The 19538-nt window shown below is 38.9% G+C and overlaps 2 protein-coding genes across 12 annotated transcripts in view; one reads left to right on the top strand and one right to left on the bottom strand.

Annotated features, from left to right (window-relative positions):
• LOC309498630 (uncharacterized protein) overlaps window positions 1-5099 on the bottom strand; it is a 41575-nt gene extending 36476 nt beyond the window's left edge. For 5 of the 11 annotated variants that reach the window (XR_014205998.1, XM_082169468.1, XM_082169463.1 and 2 more), the window contains exons 1-2: window positions 846-1026; window positions 39-311 (exon numbers count right to left, since the gene is read on the bottom strand). Coding sequence is in view for 10 of the 11 variants with exons in the window: in XM_082169468.1 (XP_082025594.1) it covers window positions 39-311; window positions 846-927 (355 nt within the window). In the remaining variant the exon portion in view is untranslated. Of the gene's footprint in view, window positions 1-38; window positions 312-845; window positions 1037-4722 lie in introns of those variants that run through there. The other 6 variants (XM_082169467.1, XM_082169471.1, XM_082169465.1 and 3 more) reach the window with 6 other exon arrangements.
• The window catches only part of mei1 (meiotic double-stranded break formation protein 1), a 36150-nt gene continuing 19572 nt past the window's right edge, over window positions 2961-19538 (top strand). Inside the window, exons 1-10 of the mRNA XM_082168628.1 lie at window positions 2961-3629; window positions 5815-5923; window positions 6756-6806; window positions 7100-7173; window positions 7541-7646; window positions 15349-15552; window positions 15916-16028; window positions 16322-16436; window positions 17141-17260; window positions 19308-19407. Coding sequence (XP_082024754.1) covers window positions 3618-3629; window positions 5815-5923; window positions 6756-6806; window positions 7100-7173; window positions 7541-7646; window positions 15349-15552; window positions 15916-16028; window positions 16322-16436; window positions 17141-17260; window positions 19308-19407 — 1004 coding nt within the window. The 5' untranslated portion in view covers window positions 2961-3617. The remainder of the gene's footprint in view (window positions 3630-5814; window positions 5924-6755; window positions 6807-7099; window positions 7174-7540; window positions 7647-15348; window positions 15553-15915; window positions 16029-16321; window positions 16437-17140; window positions 17261-19307; window positions 19408-19538) is intronic.

Raw genomic sequence — 19538 nt, 5'->3', positions numbered from 1 at the left:
AATACATAAGCAGGTTAAACAGCATGAATGTTCCTCACCTGATGTATTGTGTCTCATGCGGTCCATCAGAATCTTGACATTGACGTTAAACCACTGCTCTTTGCTCTTTCTCGACTGAGTGCCTTTTTCCCAGTAATCCTCCTGCATTTTCTCTTTCATCCAGTGTTGTGTGGGAATCTTTCTATTTTCTTTACTATTGTAATAGTCGATCTGTCTGTCGTCTAGCAGACCCATAGCAGTGAATTCATAGATGCCCGGCAGATCCACAGGTTTGGACAAACCAGTGTAAATGTAATACAGCGAGTGTTTCTCTGTGAAGAAGAGGAAAAACATATTATGTATGGATATATGGAGGAAATTACTGTTCACTTCAGTGTAAATGTGATAAAAGTGCTGTGCATCATGTGGGTAAAAGCTCAAACACAATCTCCAAACATTTCAGCTACAGATACAACCAAATAAAATTAATCTTATAATCTACTACGATAATATATGAAGCCAGAAATGTAATTTACTGAGGTAAACTTTAGTTTAAACTTTAGTTTAATCTCGTTAAATCTTTAATAACCTCTAATATAAATCACTTATGATAATGACGGTGTTGACAAACAGTCAAGTTATAGCCTATTGGATAGTTTTTTTGTTGTTGTCAAAAACTCGCATGTATTTAATTATATGAGTATATAGGCTACTTTTGTATTTCATATTCGATGCTAACCAGAATGTGTAATCAGATTGCATTTCTGTCTTTTTCAAATACGATTTAAATCACGACGCGTCCTCGTTAGCCTACTTTCACTTTCGTTCTCTGATAAACGCAGAAACTTCTAATCTTTTAACGTTACCTGCTTGAATTAAAGGCAAAGTCCCGCAAAGAAGAACAACACAAAGCAGAGCAAAGATCTTCGTCGAGGCACTCGCGATCATGATTGAAATAACTTTAACAGCTTTTTTTATATATCGTTGAATACAAACACTTGTATCAACAACAGAAAACTGCAGAATAAAGAAAATAGCGGATGTTTTAACCAATACGAAAACAGAACAATGACATCATCCGTATCTGGGCAGAATAAGCAATAGATTAATCTTCCACAAAAATTATAGCTATTTAGACGATGATTTTAGAGTATTGGTTTTAGTTCATGTTGGATTTAGTTAATAGTTAAAAGGTACCTCAAAGATATAAAGCTCAATGGCGTTAAAAAAAAAAAAAAAATGTTTTTCAGGCTGGACCAGCCAATGCGCACATACAGTCAAGGCTCAGAACCATGCTCAGAACACTGTTTCTATACATGGATTTCTCGGCGACGTCATCACAGCATGCGCACGCAACCAGGAGGCAGAAAAGACCTGCGGCCTTCGTACAGGGGTAAAGTTAAAGGGTTCAGGGTAGGCTAGTAGTAGTAGCATAGTGGTGGTGTTGTCGCTAAGTCAAAATGCTAATTATCATGTTAGACTAAGTTAGTAATGTAACAGCCAATGTTAGCAGTGCAGCATCTATAGAGCCCGAATTTGCTTTTATATAAGTTAATCTTGTTTACGTTACTTTACGACCTGCAACATTTCATGACTTCACACATGTACGTGGCGATAATATTAAAAAACTTACTCTCAGCAATGGTGAGATCTTGCCGGATCCCTACGCAATACATGACGATCTTTGGATTGTGGATGACAAGTGGCCAGCAATTGAATGGCCTGATATATATCATTATTTTATTCGAAATCCATGTATACACTACTGTTCAAAAGTTTGGGGTTGGTAAGATTTTTATGTTTTTGAAAGCAGTCTCTTGTGCTCAAAAATTCTGTAAAACAGGAATATTATGAAATATTATTGGAACACACATTTTAAAATGCATTCAAAAAGAAAACGTGTAATTTATTAAAGCTGAATTTTCAGCATCATTACTCCAGTCTTCAGTGTCACATGATCCTTCACAAATCATTCTAATATGATGATTTGATGCTCAAGAAACATTTATGATAATTATCAATGTTGAAAACAGTTGTGCTGCTTCTTATTTTGTGACATATTTTATTTAGGATTCTTTGGTGAATAGAAAATTCAAAAGAACAGCATTTATTTGAATGTTTTCTTGTAGTATACTACACTTGGTATACTAAATGTCAAATTTGCGATCTAAATAGCTGTTTGAAAAAATAAACTAGCACACAATAAAATAAACTGTTCATAACTAGTTGAGCAGTTAAATCTAGTATGTGCTCATGACAGCACATAATCCATCGTCAAATCTTTGATTTACAGTAAGTAACGTTATACGTGTGCAGTCATGAAATGTTGCAGGTCGTAAAGTAACGTAAACAAGGTTAACTTATATAAAAGCAAATTCGGGCTCTATAGATGCTGCACTGCTAACATTGACTATTACATTACTAACTTAGTCTAACATGATAATTCATACATGCATCACAGTATGTCCGGATTTTGATTCGTAAACAGTTGGACTTTTTACACAATGTTATATTAATATGAAACACAAACAAACAGATCCAACTCTGAAATTTCAGTTTATTATTGAGTCAACAAAAAATTACAAACAATGCGAAATCTACGTTAATTACAATGTTATTTTATTCTTTTATTACAGAACTCGGCATAACAGATAGCGTTTTTTTGCCTCCTGGATGCGCGCGCATCCGGTATTGTTTGTATACAAGAAACCCGTGTATAGCAACCGGAGCTTTCAACGGCAGCTGCAGAGACGCGATTTGCTCTTTTATTTAGAAGGCAGGACTTTTTCTGCAATATTGGCATTGCACTTTCTCCCATTCATAAGTAATATTAATGTGCCATGTGTGTATCTTTGGTCTTTGGCGTCCTGTGTAAGATTTAACAACAGAATAACGATCATTGGAATCCCTTTGAGCTAATTAGACAAAAGTGGTAGAGCACAGAGTGGTTTTATTACTCTTAAAACGACAACAATGTGCGAGCCAGGGCTTTGAACGGCCCGCCCCGGGCCTGTAGCACCGCCACCAAGCCCAAAACACACTGCGTTTCCACTGTCAGGCCAGAAGCTCCACAGCGCTTGACACCTGATCAACTTTCTCTTGACTTTTACTTGTCATAACAAATGCGTTTTATAAACTCACAGTTACAGCAGCCAGAGAGAAAAAGTCAAGAGCCCAACTAAAGCAAACACTGATCTCCATCATGGTGACTACAAACTTTATTATATTCAATACAACATCAACAACTAAATATCTGTTCTCAATGTAGATGACCACTAGCATTGTTTTATTATGATTATCCTGTTTCATACTTTTATTTCATGTGACTTTTATTTTGACATCATGCTATCTGCATGGGGAACTAATCTCTCCACGCTCACACTCGTTCAATAAAAAACTCAAGAAGGCACGAGAAGGCACGTTACAAGACGATGCATGTTTAGAGTCAGAGATTGGAAAATATTACTATAACCTTCAACTAAAGTGTTCTTTGAAGTGTTATACCACTCTGTGCTTGATTTGTTTTGGCAGTAATAATTTGAGAATAATTTATGAAGTTGCTAGCTAGCTCTCCAACGTCCAAGTTAAGTTAATGGCGGCAGCCTTCCCTGGATCACCACTCTCTAGCACCCTTTGATATGTGGAGCGAGGTATGTGGTTCATTGTAATGTACTATTTCATATGAATTCATTTCATACGTTCATGTAAATGGTAATGAGATTCATTTCACATGATGGCTGTTGCCTGCTATGCTGTTATCAATGTGATGCTAGCTTGCTAAAGTGCATTTGTCAAAGGATTATTTTGTATCTGGCTAAATTGCCTTTGTTATTTTCCTTTTAAGTTTTCACGGTGTTGGTGCTATGCACACTCGTCTGAATTAAAGTACACCTGTATGGAAACACTCCCAAGCCTGTTTATTCCAAGTTGAAGGGCTGCTACACTCAACAATAACTTATGTACATGTATGAAATAAATAATCGTAAACTGTTTTCACACTCAGTGTTGCTGGAAGTCAGTTGTAGTTCTTGTGTTTCTCTTTTTTCTGTTCTTGTTTCTCTGTCTTTCAGTGATTCTGCTTAACAGGTGTTCATCAGTGTCTCAATTCACTCACTTCTTTTCATTCACTCTCTCAAGTGGACTATATTAGTGAACTAATGTAGTGAATAGTGAATGAGGGTATAAGGTGTGATTGGGAAAACAGCCTCTGAGTGTCGACTTTGAGCACTGTTAATTCACAGTATATTCCTGTAGGCTACTTTCTAGAAAATTACAAATATTACCCAGAATGCATTGTTTTCTATGGTACATTATGTTTTAATTTCAGATGGTATATTACTGTCAGAATTTTCTTTTACAGCAAGGTTTAACAGTGCAGGGATGTGATGGTGAGGATGTTTTTCCACCGGTTAATTGACATTTCACAACACCGGTATCACAGAGGGGGACATTTGAGTTTTTCCATCTTTTTCCACCTCACTTTTAAATTGCTTGCGGTAAGTGTCCACTGGCACAGAGCAGAGCAAGCGTTTTCAATTCATTCCTATAGGTATGATAAAGTGTCTTAGATCAATTAATTTGAGGTTGCTGAAACAATCCTGTCAAACATAATAGCAGCTAACACAATCTCATTGACATAGTTAATAATGTGGATCGAAGTTTATGCCGTTTTATGAACAGGACATGTAAAACGTGTTTCTTTCACTTTGGATCCCTGAAAGTCAGTAAAATGTAATCTTTTACCCGCTTGAATTGAAGGCAAAGTATCATCAATAAGAAAACCACAAAGCAGAGCGAAGATCTTCGTCGAGACACTCATGATTGAAATGCCTTGAAGTGTGTGAATTTTTAAACATTTGTGTATAATGGAAAAACTGCCCACGACATGAAACCATAAAGTACCAGATGATGTTTTAACCAGTAAGAAAACAGAACGATGACTTCATCCTTATCTGGGCAAAATGAGCATATCTCTGCATCCACTAAACAATTATATTGAGTTAATGTTACATGTTACTACTTGGGTTGAAAAATAGTCAAGCAAAACTCACTAGGTCTCTATGTGAAGCTTTTATGCTATTTATATGATGATCTCATACCTAACTTTTTTCTGTTTATATCATTTCCTTTCTTTTGACTTGCGTTATTATTTTATAAATGACACTGTATATTTTCTTTTTCTATTGTTGTAGTCTATATTTGTTTAATATTTGTACACTAATGTTCGATTATTGTCTTGTTTATTATCTGTATGTGACTGGCATTCAATAGAAAAAACATCTCTGCATCCATCCATTTATAATCTATCTCTATCTGTAATCTATGTTGTTAATATATATTGCATACAAAGTTGTATGTCATAAACATGTTATCTCTGTATGTTTTATGAGGAAAATTAGAGTAAAAAAAATAAATAAATAAAAATGAGAGGTTTAAGCATTGTTGGATCTGATTGGTTAATGGGTCTCGTGATCTCGCTCTGATTGGTCAGACTCAGACCGACTCTCATTCGCGCTCGTTTACATTAGTATCGTGATTGTAGTATTTTAATCGCGTCAAACTGATATACCGCACTCAGAATTATAACATCAGTCAATTTCGTGTCGAATAACCTGAAATATGTCGAGTTCAGACGCGATCTGTGAGAGGATTCACGACGCACACGGGCCGCGGTGGGAGCGCTGCGGCATTTGCGTCGCGTGCGTCCTGGAGATGATGGACAGGTCGGATGTATCGGTAAGAACAGTAATATTTGGATACATATGAAATAAAAAGCGCTTTTAACGAGCGCCATCGTGTGGAAGTTCATGATTGACGTTCAAAATCATATTGCAGGCGGTGCGCAAGCGCGCGGCGCTCGTGTCCGTGATGCGCGTGCCCGCGGTTCGCGAGCTGCTGTATCGCGAAGAAGAAGGAAGAATAAACTTCATCTCATCATTACTAAGTAAGAGAAACACACTCATGATTAGTGTACAGTCTACACCACTAAATATGACATTTCTCTTACTCTTCTCTGTTTATTGTGCGATATGAACAAAGTCTCTCTAGATTATATTAGATTTGTCATTGGCTTATTATGACTATTATAGAAAATAGCTCTGTGACCAACAAAAGTTTGTGATTCTTATGTGCTTTTGTTGATGATAATCTTCACAAACTTTAAAATAAATCACTTTGACATTGCGAAACAACATAACTAACTTCAGAATATAATGGCGCTTTTCCACTACACAGTACCAGCTCGCCTCGGCTCGCCTCGACTCGACTCGGCTCGGCTCTGTTTGGTTTTCCACTGTGTAAAAGTTGTACCTGTACCCGCTTCCAGGTACTTTTTTTCGTACCACCTCCGGCGAGGTTCCAAGCGAGCTGAGGCGAGCCGAGGCGATACTAAAATGTGACGTGAAAACACGGCAGACTGCTGATTGGTCAGAGAGAATCGTCACTATTCACTGCGTCATCATTGCACGCGCCAGACGGAGTATCCTGAATAAAAAACAGCAAAAACAAAAACAAAAACATCCAAAAACAGCATACACTCGATTTCCTCCATTGTCCTGTGTGTGTGGGTAGCGGGTGTATCTCGCGCGTCTCGCGTAAAAGATTAAGTCACGGCAGTTTCCTGCGGCGTCGCTATGACGACCAGGTACTATTGTGGAGGTACTATCTGCAGTGGAAAACGGAGCGAAAAGCGAGCCGAGCCGAGACGAGGCGAGTCGAGTCGAGTCGAGTTGAGCTGGTACTGGTAATGGAAAAGCGCCATAACTCATATGTTTCAGGAACGCTGTTCAGCGCCGTGGATTCATCACTGCTGGATCAGACCATACAGGGTGATCAATAAATATTTTTTTATTTTTTTTATTGATTTTGTGTACATTTATGACATGTCCAATCAATCTCTCCATATTTTTTTATTTTTTGATAAGCCATAGAAGTCTTTCTTTAGCTGTTGGAGCAAATATGAACACAAAAATCATATTTGCTTTTGTCTCCCGTTCACCACCTCGGTTCACACAACTGTTTCCCTGGAAGTGTGGGAAAGATGGTCTATATAGCAGTTTTTGCTCAGGATGTTTTGAGGTCTGCGGCATCTATGAGATTGAGAAGTGTGTTTGTGTTTCAGTTCTGCTGCAGGTGATGCTGGACGTCCCGAATCAATCGCTTCTGCTCTTCATCCTGGACCAGATCCACTCACGGGTGTGAACACACACACACACACACACACACACACACACACACACACACACACACACACACACACACACACACACACACACACACACACACACACACACACACACACACACACACACACACACACACACACACACACACTCTCTTTAACACTAGTTCAGCCGGTGTGATTGTTACCAGTGTCTCTCTCTCTCTCTCTCTCTCTCTCTCTCTCTCTCTCTCTCTCTCTCTCTCTCTCTCACACACACACACACACACATACACTCTCTCTCTCTCTCTCTCTCTCTCTCTCTCTCTCTCTCTCACACACACACACACACACACACACCTACTCTCTCTCTCTCTCTCTCTCTCTCTCTCTCTCTCTCAGTGGACTGATGTCGGAGGTCTGAAAGCGTCTCTGTCCTCTGTCATGTTCCTGGGGAAACTGCTGGACGCTCATCCTGCTCTGAGCCAAACACTCACGTCCAGCCGCTGTAAGACTGTCTGATGAACACATTCACACTTAATGCATCGTTTACTTAGCCTGGCAAGCCAGACCTACATCAAGATGTTTGGTCTGGCAACTCACCATAGACACGGCTCAATCCGAGGGGCGAGATAAACGGCTGTCTTTCAATTTCCCTCTGCACGCAATAGGACAGCACTTCAACCAACCAGAGCGTTTTCCCAACAGCGGAGCCTCTGAGCGGAGCTAGTTGATAGATTCAACTTTTGCCATATCTGGCCGGCAAAACTACGAACACATCTTCCTTTTTTAAGAATGACTTAAAGACCCACTCCGATGAAAATCATGTTTTTCTAGGTGTTAACATGTTCTTGTGGCATTTTTCTGATGTTAGAGGACATATCTTGAGAAAAATAAGCTCAAAGTTGTATTTCTGCATTCAAATGGCTGTGAATCAGTAGCAGATGCTAAAATGCCAGCTAAAATAGACTGGAGTTGTGACCTAGTAACTGCACTGGGCGGGGCCACAAGCTCATACTCCCCTCCGCCCCGCCCGTTCAGGTTCTGAGGAGTAGAGAAGACGATGGCGGATCAACACCTATGTGCGGTAGCGGGTTGCAATGCTAAGAGGAGAGATATTGGTATTAGCTTTCATGCTTTACCAAAACATGTTGCTGTGAGAGATGAATGGATGAACGCCCACAACGCAGAGGCGAATTGCTAATGAGCTACTGCCGCTCTGCTGAAGCGAAGTCCCAGAAAACGGCACAGGTTTTGTGATTTTGGCTAAAAACGGCATAATCATCATTTAAAGACCACTGAGAATGTTTAAAAATAGCTCAAAATATGATCGGAGTGGGACTTTAAGTGCAGTTCTATGCTCTTTTCTCAAAGAAAAACCTAACTCCAAGTCCTCCAGAGTCGCGGACAAAGCCGATTCGAAAGATGTTCTCCAGCAGCCGTCATTCTTTGTTTTCAAGTGGCAGGTAACCGTCGCAACTCTGTCGTCATTATGTTAAGCCCGCCCCGCCTACTCTATACACGACGTGATTGGCCTGACCCAATTTAGGTTTTTGCAGCTCGAAAGTCAATGGAGAGTTGCTAGACTGCCCTGGCTGCAAAATACATTTTGCTGCCGCTAGGGTGCGTCTAGTTTTCTAGGCTATCGTTTACTGCCTTCGTAGACTTAATTTATGGCAGCGATTCTCAAACAGGTTTTCTCAGCCAAATATCTTTGGACTAAAATATTAAAGGGGTCATTAACTGGGTTATTTTATTGTTTTATAATGTTGCCTAGGGTTCCCTTATAATGTTAGTATGATTTTTACATGAAAAATTGTCATAATTAAGAATTTTGAACACTCTGTTTGAAGGGGCGTGTCAAGTCAAGTCAAGTCATCTTCATTTATATAGCGCTTTTAACAATGTAGATTGTTTCAAAGCAGCTTTACAGAGATAAACGTATAATTTATGGTAACAGAGATTGTTTTGGCTTTATATCAGTTCTTTAGTAAAGTTATTTTCCAGCTAAGGTTAGTTATGATTGATTCGCTTCCGTCGCAACAATCATTTGTTATTAAATTAGGGGCCGCTAAGACGACACAATTCTCTCTACATAGACTTTAAACGCAAACCTGTGAGAAACGCGTTCACATCCGCATTTAGAATTGGTTCTATAGTTATGTTGTTTGAATATATGTACGCAGGTTTGTAATTCCCTACAAACCAAGCCTAAACAAAGTACTGGTGTTTCCTTATAATTTTTGATACAGAATTTATTTTATTTTATCAATTCGGGGTAGATACGCAAATTGAGTTTCCCGACAACGCTTTATCTGTAGAGTGGTAAAGGGATCCTCCATAGGGAGAGACTAGTTGGCACTTCAGCACTGCGTTGTCATCGGGTCCAGGCGATGGTCCTTCATCAGATCTGGATACGGCCTGGATCCGGCAGGCTGCGGGAAAACCTCGGGATAAACAAAGACACTAAAATTAGCGTAGATGCCATTCTTCTTATGATGTAACGAGTACATCAGGATTTATGGGAAGTGTTCCCGGTTCCAGCTGACCTAATCTATGCAGCCTAACATTAAATTATAGAAGTCTATAATGTATTATGTGAAAGCTAGGTCAAAGAGATGTGTTTTTAGTCTAGCTTTGAACTGACAGAGTGTGTCTGCTTCCCGGACAATGGTAGGAAGACTGTTCCAAAGTTTTGGTGCTAAATAGGAAAAGGATCTACCGATTTTGATATTCTAGGTATTATCAACTGGCCGGAATTTTGAGATCGCAATAGACGTGAAGGACTATAATGTGTTAAGAGCTCGCTCAAGTACTGCGGAGCTAAACCATTTAGTGCTTTGTACGTGATCCGCAATATTTTAAAATTGATGCGATGTTTAATAGGGAGCCAGTGCAGTTTTGACAGAACCGGGCTAATATGGTCATACTTCCTGGTTCTGGTAAGAACTCGAGCTGCTGCGTTTTGAACTAGCTGTAGTTTGTTTATTAAGCGTGCAGGGCAACCACCCAGTAGAGCATTACAGTAATCTAGCCTTGAGGTCATGAACGCATGAACTAATTGTTCCGCATTTGTCAATGAGAGCATATGACGTAATTTAGATATATTTTTAAGATGGAAAAATGCAGTTTTACAGATACTAGACACGTGACTTTCAAATGAAAGATTGGTATCAAAGAGCACACCCAGGTTCCTAACCGACGACGAAGACTTAACAGAGCAGCCATCAAGTATTAGACAGTATTCTAGGTTATTACGTGAGGAAGTTTTTTGTCCAATAATTAGAAACTCTGTTTTTTCAGAATTTAGAAGTAGGAAATTACGAGTCATCCAATTTTTTATATCCGCTATGCATTCCGTTAATTTTGTGAATTGGTAAGTTTCGTTAGGTTTTGAAGAAATATAGAGCTGAGTATCGTCGGCATAACAGTGAAAGGGGGATATTTTGGGGATATTTAATTTAATTTTATCAATCAATAAATTCCTCTTGAAACAAACTTTGTTGTATTATTTTAATTTAATACTGTGAAGCTGCTTTGATACAATCTGTATTGTGAAAAGCGCTATACAAATAAACTTGACTTGACTTGAAAGCTAATGCCATGTTTCCTAATGACATCTCCTAATGGTAGCATGTACAGAGTGAACAGCAGCGGTCCTAATACTGAGCCTTGTGGTACGCCATACTGAACTTGTGATCGATGAGACATCTCTTCATTTATTGCTACAAACTGATAACGGTCAGATAAGTATGATTTAAACCATGCGAGTCTATTTAAAAGAATGTTGTGGTCGATAGTATCAAATGCAGCACTAAGATCGAGTAACACTTACGCCGCCTTCACACTGGCAGTTGAAATCAGCTCCGTAATACGCAATACACCCCCAGCGGACGTCGTACTACACCGTTGAAAAGCTTCGGAAGCGAGTAGAACAAAAATGGCGGAGAGATTAACGGTTGATTTTGTCAGTGTCAGAATGTACAATTCTGTATGATCTCTCTGATGAGGGTTATAGAGACATTAATCTGAAGGCTGCTGCGTGGAGGAAAGTTCCCCAGGACGTTGAAATGTCAGGTCGGCTAAATGTGATATAGTGGTATATAGGGCTTTTAATTTTATTAACTGCCCTAACAACGTTAGAAAATCATGAAAATAAAAAAAATGACATGACAACTTATCGTTATAAAATCATTATTTAATTTATTAAAAGTTGAGAATTTAGGTTTGTTTATCAGTACCATAGCAACGCTAACTTCTGCTGGAATTGTCGGATAGGAACCGTCCGTAGCCTTTCGCAAGAGTTCAATTTTTTTAACGCATCCGGATGACCAACGGACACGATTTTTTCCGCACCGCACTCGTTCGGACCCGGTTCGCACCCATTCGCATGCGGTCTGCGAATCTCCATAGGAAATGAATGACTTCCGGTCGTTTTGTAGCCGTATCGGAGCTGATTTCAACTGCCAGTGTGAAGGCGGTGTAATAGAGAGACACAACCATGATCGGATGATAAGAGCAAATCATTTGTGACTCTAATGAGAGCTGTCTCGGTACTATGGTACGGTCTAAATCCTGACTGGAAATCCTCGCAGATATCATTTCTTTCAAGAAAGGAACACAGTTGTGAAGATACTGCTTTTTCTAATATCTTTGACAGAAAGGGTAGATTCGAGATCGGCCTGTAATTGACTAATTCTGTAGGATCAAGTTGCGTTTTTTTAACAAGCGGTTTAATCATAGCCAGCTTAAAGGTTTTTGGTACGTATCCTAGAGACAAAGATGAATTAATGATATTAAGAAGAGGATCTATGACCTCTGGAAGCATTTCTTTCAGTAGCTTAGTCGGTATAGGGTCTAACATACATGTTGTAGATTTAGATGATTTAACGAGTTTAGTAAATTCTTCCTCTTCTATAGCAACGAACAAATCTAATTTTTCCTCCGGGAGACTACAATGCACTGCCTGATGCGATACTGTAGTAGACGGTTGCATAGTTATAATTTTCTCCCTGATATTATCAATCTTATAAGTGAAGTTCATAAAGTCATTACTGCTGTGTTGCTTGGAAACTTCTGTGCTTGAAGCTTTCTTTTTCGTTAGTTTAGCCACCGTTTCAAATAAATACCTAGGATTATGTTTATTTTCTTCTAATAGGTTTGAAAAATAAGCAGATCTAGCAGCTTTTAAGGCCTCTCGAGCTCTCTTTCCATGAAATGCGAAATACCTCTAGTTTTGTTTTCTTCCAGTTGCGCTCCATTTTTCTGGCTGCTCTCTTACATTTACATTTACATTTACATTTATTCATTTAGCTGACGCTTTTATCCAAAGCGACTTACAATTGCTATATATGTCAGAGGTCGCACGCCTCTGGAGCAACTAGGGGTTAAGTGTCTTGCTCAGGGACACATTGGTGTCTCACAGTGGATTCGAACCCGGGTCTCTCACACCAAAGGCATGTGTCTTATCCATTGCGCCACCACCCCCTATGGTGCCCCCCTATCTTAAGGGCCTGAGTGTGCTCGTTGTACCACGGCGTTGGACTATTTTCTTTAATCTTCTTTAAGCGCAACGGAGCAACTGTGTCTAAAGTGCTGGAAAAGAGAGAGTTAAAAGTTTCTGTTGCAATATCGAGTTCTTCTAAGCTATCTGGGATGCTGAGATGATGAAACTGATTAGGAAGATTATTAATAAAGCAATCTTTAGTGGCAGAAGTGATAGGTCTAACATATTTGAAACACTAAGTCGGCTTTGAAGCCTTGGCTAAATGAAGTTTACACGAGACTAGATAATGATCTGAGATGTCATCGCTCTGCTGCAGAATTTCAACGGCATCAACATCTATTCCATGTGATAATATTAGATCTAGAGTATGATTACGACGATGAGTAGGTCCTGACACGTGTTGTCTAACTCCAATTGAGTTTACAATGTCTTTAAATGCCAATTCCAATGCATCTTTTTCATTATCAATGTGTATATTAAAATCACCAACAATTAGTACTTTATCTGCAGTCAATATTAATTCTGATAGAAAGTCCGCAAATTCTTTGATAAAATCTTTATGGTGGCCTGTATACAGTAGCCAGCATAAATCTCAAGCGTGATTTATCATTTATACTATATATTTTTACATTAAGTACTAACACTTCAAAAGAATTATATTTAAAACTTGATTTCTTAGTGGTTTTGAAAATATTACAATAAATTACAGCAACACCTCCCCCTTTGCGTTTCAGACGAGGCTCATGTTTATAACAGTAATCTTGCGGGGTGGACTCATTTAAAGTAATGCAATCGTTTGGTTTTAGCCAGGTTTCTGTCAAACACAGCACATCTAGATTATTATCTGAAATCATATCATTAACAATGAGTGCTTTTGAAGTAAGCGATCGAATATTCAGCAACCCAAGCTTTAGCATTTGCTCATCTGTATTATAGCTGTTTTTTATTTGTTGAACATCAATTCAATTTTTAACCTTAGATGGGTTTAAACGTTTTTTGGATTTCCAAATTCGGGGAACAGACACAGTCTCTATATGATGATAGCTAGGTGAAAGAGGCTCTATGTGATGGGATTTATCTGACCTTGGTGACGTGAGGCCGCTAGTGTCTGCTGTGAGACTTCAGTGTAAACGCCCACTGCTGTGATTGGCTGTGAGACTTCAGTGTAAACGCCCACTGCTGTGATTGGCTGTGAGACGTCAGTGTAAACGCCCACTGCTGTGATTGGCTGTGAGACTTCAGTGTAAACGCCCACTGCTGTGATTGACTGTGAGACTTCAGTGTAAACGCCCACTGCTGTGATTGGCTGTGAGACTTCATTGTAAACGCCCACTGCTTTGATTGGCTGTTTAGACTTCAGTGTAAACGGCCACTGCTGTGATTGGCTATGAGACTTCAGTGTAAACGCCCACTGCTGTGATTGGCTGTGAGACTTCAGTGTAAACGCCCACTGCTGTGATTGGCTGTGAGACTTCAGTGTAAACGCCCACTGCTGTGATTGGCGTGAGACTTCAGTGTAAATGCCCACTGCTGTGATTGGCTGACATCTTTGCATATGAAATAGCTAGTATTACTACATGTGGATCTTTAATGTGCCATTCACTCTCTCGAAAACTTTTACTAAGTTTTTACTATAATACCTATTGAGATTAATGAATCATGAAAAGTGTTGATTATATATTTAGATCTATTCCCATCACATGAAAGGTTGCAGTGATGAGCATTGAGCAGATGAAAGACTGTTGATCGCGTGAATGAAGTGATCTCATCATTGCAACGCAGTTTCTGCACTCTCACAAATGTTTTCACCAAATAACAATGCAAACACAACGTAAATACAGTAAGAACTCCGTTGTGCAGTGTAACACCGTCATTGATTTCATAATGAGTCTTGGCAAGTGTCCAGATAAACTTGTGCTGTGTGATTGACAGCTTGGGCGATTGGAAAGGGATCGTTCTTTGATCGCTTTCTGTTTGTAATTTAATCACTGATCATAGATCAGGCATTAGAATAAACATGGTTACTTGCATGTTTGTTTACATGTTACTTACAACACTTTCCTAGCATCAGGATCTTTGGAAGGTAATGGTATTGATCTTGTGTCGATCTTCTCACGTTCTCATGTCATTATTCACTAACACTCCAGTGGGCGGGGCCAAAGACGCTGTGATGTAGACGTAGGCGTTGATATTCTTCTAAAGGCTGTCTTTCGCTGCCCTGTGACGTCACAAGTCTCCACTTCTCAGATCCTGTCGTTTTCTGGCCAAGGTTTCAATAAAAGCTGTTTTTGTCAAAACTGTCAAAGGAGCAAGAAAAATTAGAATTTTCAGTTCATAACCCCTTTAACATAATATATTAGAATAATATAACAACAAATTCATGATGATAGCGGTTCTCTGGTGTCAATTAATTACATGCAGGTAAACAAATAAAATATTAAATCTTTTTGTAGTAAGTGATTTATTTTGATTGTTTTTCTTTTTAAAACATTTGTTTAAATTTTAATGATATAATAATTATTGTTTTATTTAAAATGTGTTTATTATAAGGTTTTTAATATTATTATAAGTTTTTATTTGAATTGTTTGTATTTAAAAATATATAATTTTTTTATGATTTTATATTAATTTTAAAATTTTTATTTTAATAATGTATGTGTGTGTGTGTGTGTGTTATTGTGTGTGATGTGATGTGTGTGTGCAGCGCGTGTGCTGGAGTGTGTGTGTGCCGCTCTGCTGCTCTCAGATGAAGACGTGAAGGCCGGTGTGTGTTACGTGTTGTTGAGGATCTGGAGCTCCGCCTCCGCCGTCCAGATGCTAACAGACACTCTCCGTCAGCGCATGTGTGTGTTACTGCTGCACACACTCTCAAACACACACACCACAGCACTCACCATCAACTGCCTGGGTGAGAGTCCCTCTCAGAAACCTGCACACACTTACATATAAACACCAGTTTGTGAGTATGTTTAGCTAAGGACTATGGCTGGGCATTGACACATATGTCACGATTCAATGTTGATTCACAATCTTGATATTCGATTCAGTTCCTCTCTTGATTTGATGCAATATCGATTCATTTGGATATACCGTATATCAGGTACAGAACAGATGAAAGTTTTTCTCATGGAATACAATCTCTCTGTCTGAACTAATGCCGTAAACTGTACAGGAACCGTCTTTTTTATTTCTGTGACTTATCCATGCATGGCATCTAACGAAACATTTATTGTGAAATATGAGTGATTACCTATACATGTGTGTGTTGCAGGTGTAGTGAAGCAGATGTGCCAGTACTCTGAGGTGGTGTGTGTGTTGATGAATCTGAAGGATGACGCTGAAGATCCACTGCCGTATCAACCACTGCCGCTCATCCTGAAGAAGGTCTGAACACACACACTCACACTCACACTCTGATTATTGAAAAAACACTGATTATTGCAGAAGTAGCTTCAAAAAGTGAAAGTGTTAAAAGTTTTTACAGAGATGCACTGAACAATTTGATTGTACAATGGTGCAGTAAACTGTATAACATGACTCCACCCACTGGGGGAGGAGCCTGCGGAAGATTTTAAAGCACCACCAAAATATGTGATAGGGGAAAAAAGGCAAGTTAGATAACTGTAATGTATTGATATTGATTGTTGTTGATGTAAATGTGTGTGTGTGTGTTGTAGCTGTTGTTGAGCGCTCAGGACTCTCTACAGGTGGTGTCGGTGCGCTGTGTGTGTGCCGTACTGATTCACGCTCCTCTGCGCTTCGCTGCCGCCTTCATTCAGGCCGATCTACCCGGTGAGTTGCTTCACTAACTACAACATCAACCAAACTGATCGCACCGCAGAACCAGTGTAAACATGAATTAATTAAATCATAACATAGTTAACATACATAAGATGCAACATACGTAAGACGTAACATACATAAGACGTAACATACGTAACATACATAAGACGTAGGACATAACATACATAAGATGTAACAGTTTACATACATAAGACATAACATACTTAAGATGTATGACGTTACATATATAAGACGTAACATACATAAGACGTAAAACGTAACATAAATATGTAACATACATAAGACTTAACATACATAAGACGTAAGACGTAACATAAATGTGTAACATACATAAGACATAACATACACAAGGTGTAACATATATAAGATGTAACAAAGGATCTAACATGTAACATACACAAGACAAAACACATAAGATTTATGACGTAACATACATAAGACGTAACATACATAAGGCGTAAGAGGTAACATACGTAAGATGTAACATGCATAAGATGTAACATACATAAGACGTAACACATAACATACTCAAGACGTAACATATATAAGATGTAACACGTAACATACATAATATGTAACATTACACACACTGATGTTGCACCATGTCGGAGTGTCTTTCATTCATTCCCACACATAAACAGGACAGCATATGAATGTGTGTGTGTGTGTGTGTGTGTGTGTGTGTGTGTCAGAGTTTCTGCTGGAGGTGATGAGCAGCGGCTGCACTGATGTGTTGCTGTGGTCCATCTTCAGCTGTTTACTGCTGCTGTCCGAAGACCCACTCTTCTTCTCGCAGTGCCACGCCGTCTACGGTGAGATCCAGCAGCTGCTGAGCCCAAACTCATTCCTCTCCATTCATCAAACACCAGATCAGGAGCAGATGCACATCACAAATTGAAATTGCAAATTGAAATTGCGAATTGAAAATATGCCCAATGGAAACACGTCAATTTCGCAAAAACTCTCATATATTGCAAAAAAGTATTTACTCTCGCATGAGGTGGTTTTCAGGCAGTTTGAAAAAGGAATATTTTGCAAAACTGCAATGGAAACAGTTTTTGCTCATTTACAGCTAACCTGACGTAGATGGTGCGGTGTGTTTGGACAGAATACGAGACAGAGTTCTTCATTAAACTTAAAAACACAAAAGTATCACAGAATTCCTGGATTCTAAACAACAAAGAAATGCCACAATTTATCAAGATCTTGAAGCAGAAATGAGGGAGAAACACCCAGAAACTCCTCATATGTGCCGCTCCCAGTATAAGGGGCTTTCCTTGCCATTAATGCTTGGAAAACAATCCTACGTCTCCTTCCATTAAAAGTAATGGCTAGTGCGGTGGCTGGGATATAGCCTGCGCAAACCTACCAACATCAGTCGCCATGATTTTTGGAATGACTTATCGCGCGAGAAAAAAATTACGTTTTGGTCGCATAACATCAGTAAGTGTAAACACCATATTTTCTAAATAGATTTTTATCGACATTTAAAAAAATATTGCAAAAGTTTTGCGCAAATCTGTAATGAAAACGCGGCTACATTTTTTCTCAATGGTTCATTGCCATTAAAGGCTGCTCTTTATACCAGGGCATGAATTTAATTTTGGAAAATGGGGGGGAAATCCCCCCTTAGGTGATTCTTATGGGGGACATTTTTTATTTGAGGGGGGAGTTTAGACTTTAAAAAAAATAACATTATTACATTTATCTCGCCTAAATGTATGCTTACTCATTGCATTTTTACAATGGGGTAATTTTGTTCTTAAGAATTTACACAACTCAAGGAAGCTTGATTTCAGTCTTTGAATTAAATTGAAAAAAGTAGCACAAATAAATACAAAAGAATAAAGATCCCAATAAAGAGAAAAGTTTTTGCATAGGTCTAACACTAGTATTCAGAAATACTACAGAGACTGAATTAAATACAAAGGCTATTAATCCTGATTCCTTAAAATGAAAGCTATGTTTTGTTGTTTTGACAACCAAATTAATGACACATATGGCTGTTGTCCCTTTAAGAGCTAGTGCACGGATTCTGTTTTCATTATACGGTTACGTGCGATTAATGCTTATTTAAGACATAACCGACTGTGTTTAGAGGATACTCACCAAGACCGAAATTGACATAATTTCCGCATGTTTTTGACTGTTAAAGCGATATAATCCACGAAAAATAACTTGTGTTACCCACGAGCTGTTTGTGAGGCGGCTTTACTCTATGTAGGCCTATGTGTGCAGAGAAAAAAAAAACATCTCTCAGACAGCGCGCAAGTGCCGAATAGTTTAAAATCGCGTGAATGTTTAAACTGGTAAGACTTAAAAAGACGTGCAAATGGTAAACTTTAGTTACTCATGATGCAATGCTGGCCCGATTATGCAAGTGACAATTCCGTCTATCTCGATTCCCGAAACGTGAGAGTGTATTATCGCCGCCTGCAGCGCGCTTAACGATTACCTTGTGCAACCTATTTTGAGAGACGAGAGATAGAAGACGCAGCACCGCTGAATCACTCGCGCTGTTTGAGAAATTGCGTCTCGCAGACAGTTTTAAAATGACTGATTTGATTTTATAATCTGTGTGGATTAATTTACTAATACAACCTACAGGCTAAAGTGAATCAATGTTTGCGGGAATTTCCCGCATTATAAATGGGAGACCTGCGGGAATGATTAAAATTATGCGCAATACCCGCAATCCCGCGCCGAAATTCGAGCCCTGTATACATTACATTTACATTTACATTTAGTCATTTAGCAGACGCTTTTGTCCAAAGCGACTTACAAATTGGGATTTTAATACTAATCAAAATCCATCAGTCTTCAGAAGTTTAAGTGTAAATGTTTGTGTGTGTGTTTGAGGTATGGAGCCGTTAGTGCGATGTCTGAAAGAGACTCTGGGAAAGTCCAACACTGAGGTGCAGAAACAGGGACTGGAGCTGCTGTCGGCCATATTGGACAGGTCAAACATCACACGTCTGCTTTTCTCTTTCCTCTGACTTCTGTTGTCTTTATTTACATTTACATTTACATTTATTCATTTAGCTGACGCTTTTATACAAAGCGACTTACAATTGCTATATATGTCAGAGG

The sequence above is a fragment of the Leuciscus leuciscus genome, assembly GCF_965113295.1.
Source record: "Leuciscus leuciscus genome assembly, chromosome: 1".
NCBI classification, from domain to species: domain Eukaryota; kingdom Metazoa; phylum Chordata; class Actinopteri; order Cypriniformes; family Leuciscidae; genus Leuciscus; species Leuciscus leuciscus.
The sequence above is the reverse complement of the archived record's forward strand: the minus strand, read 5'-3'. Positions and strand labels throughout refer to the sequence as shown.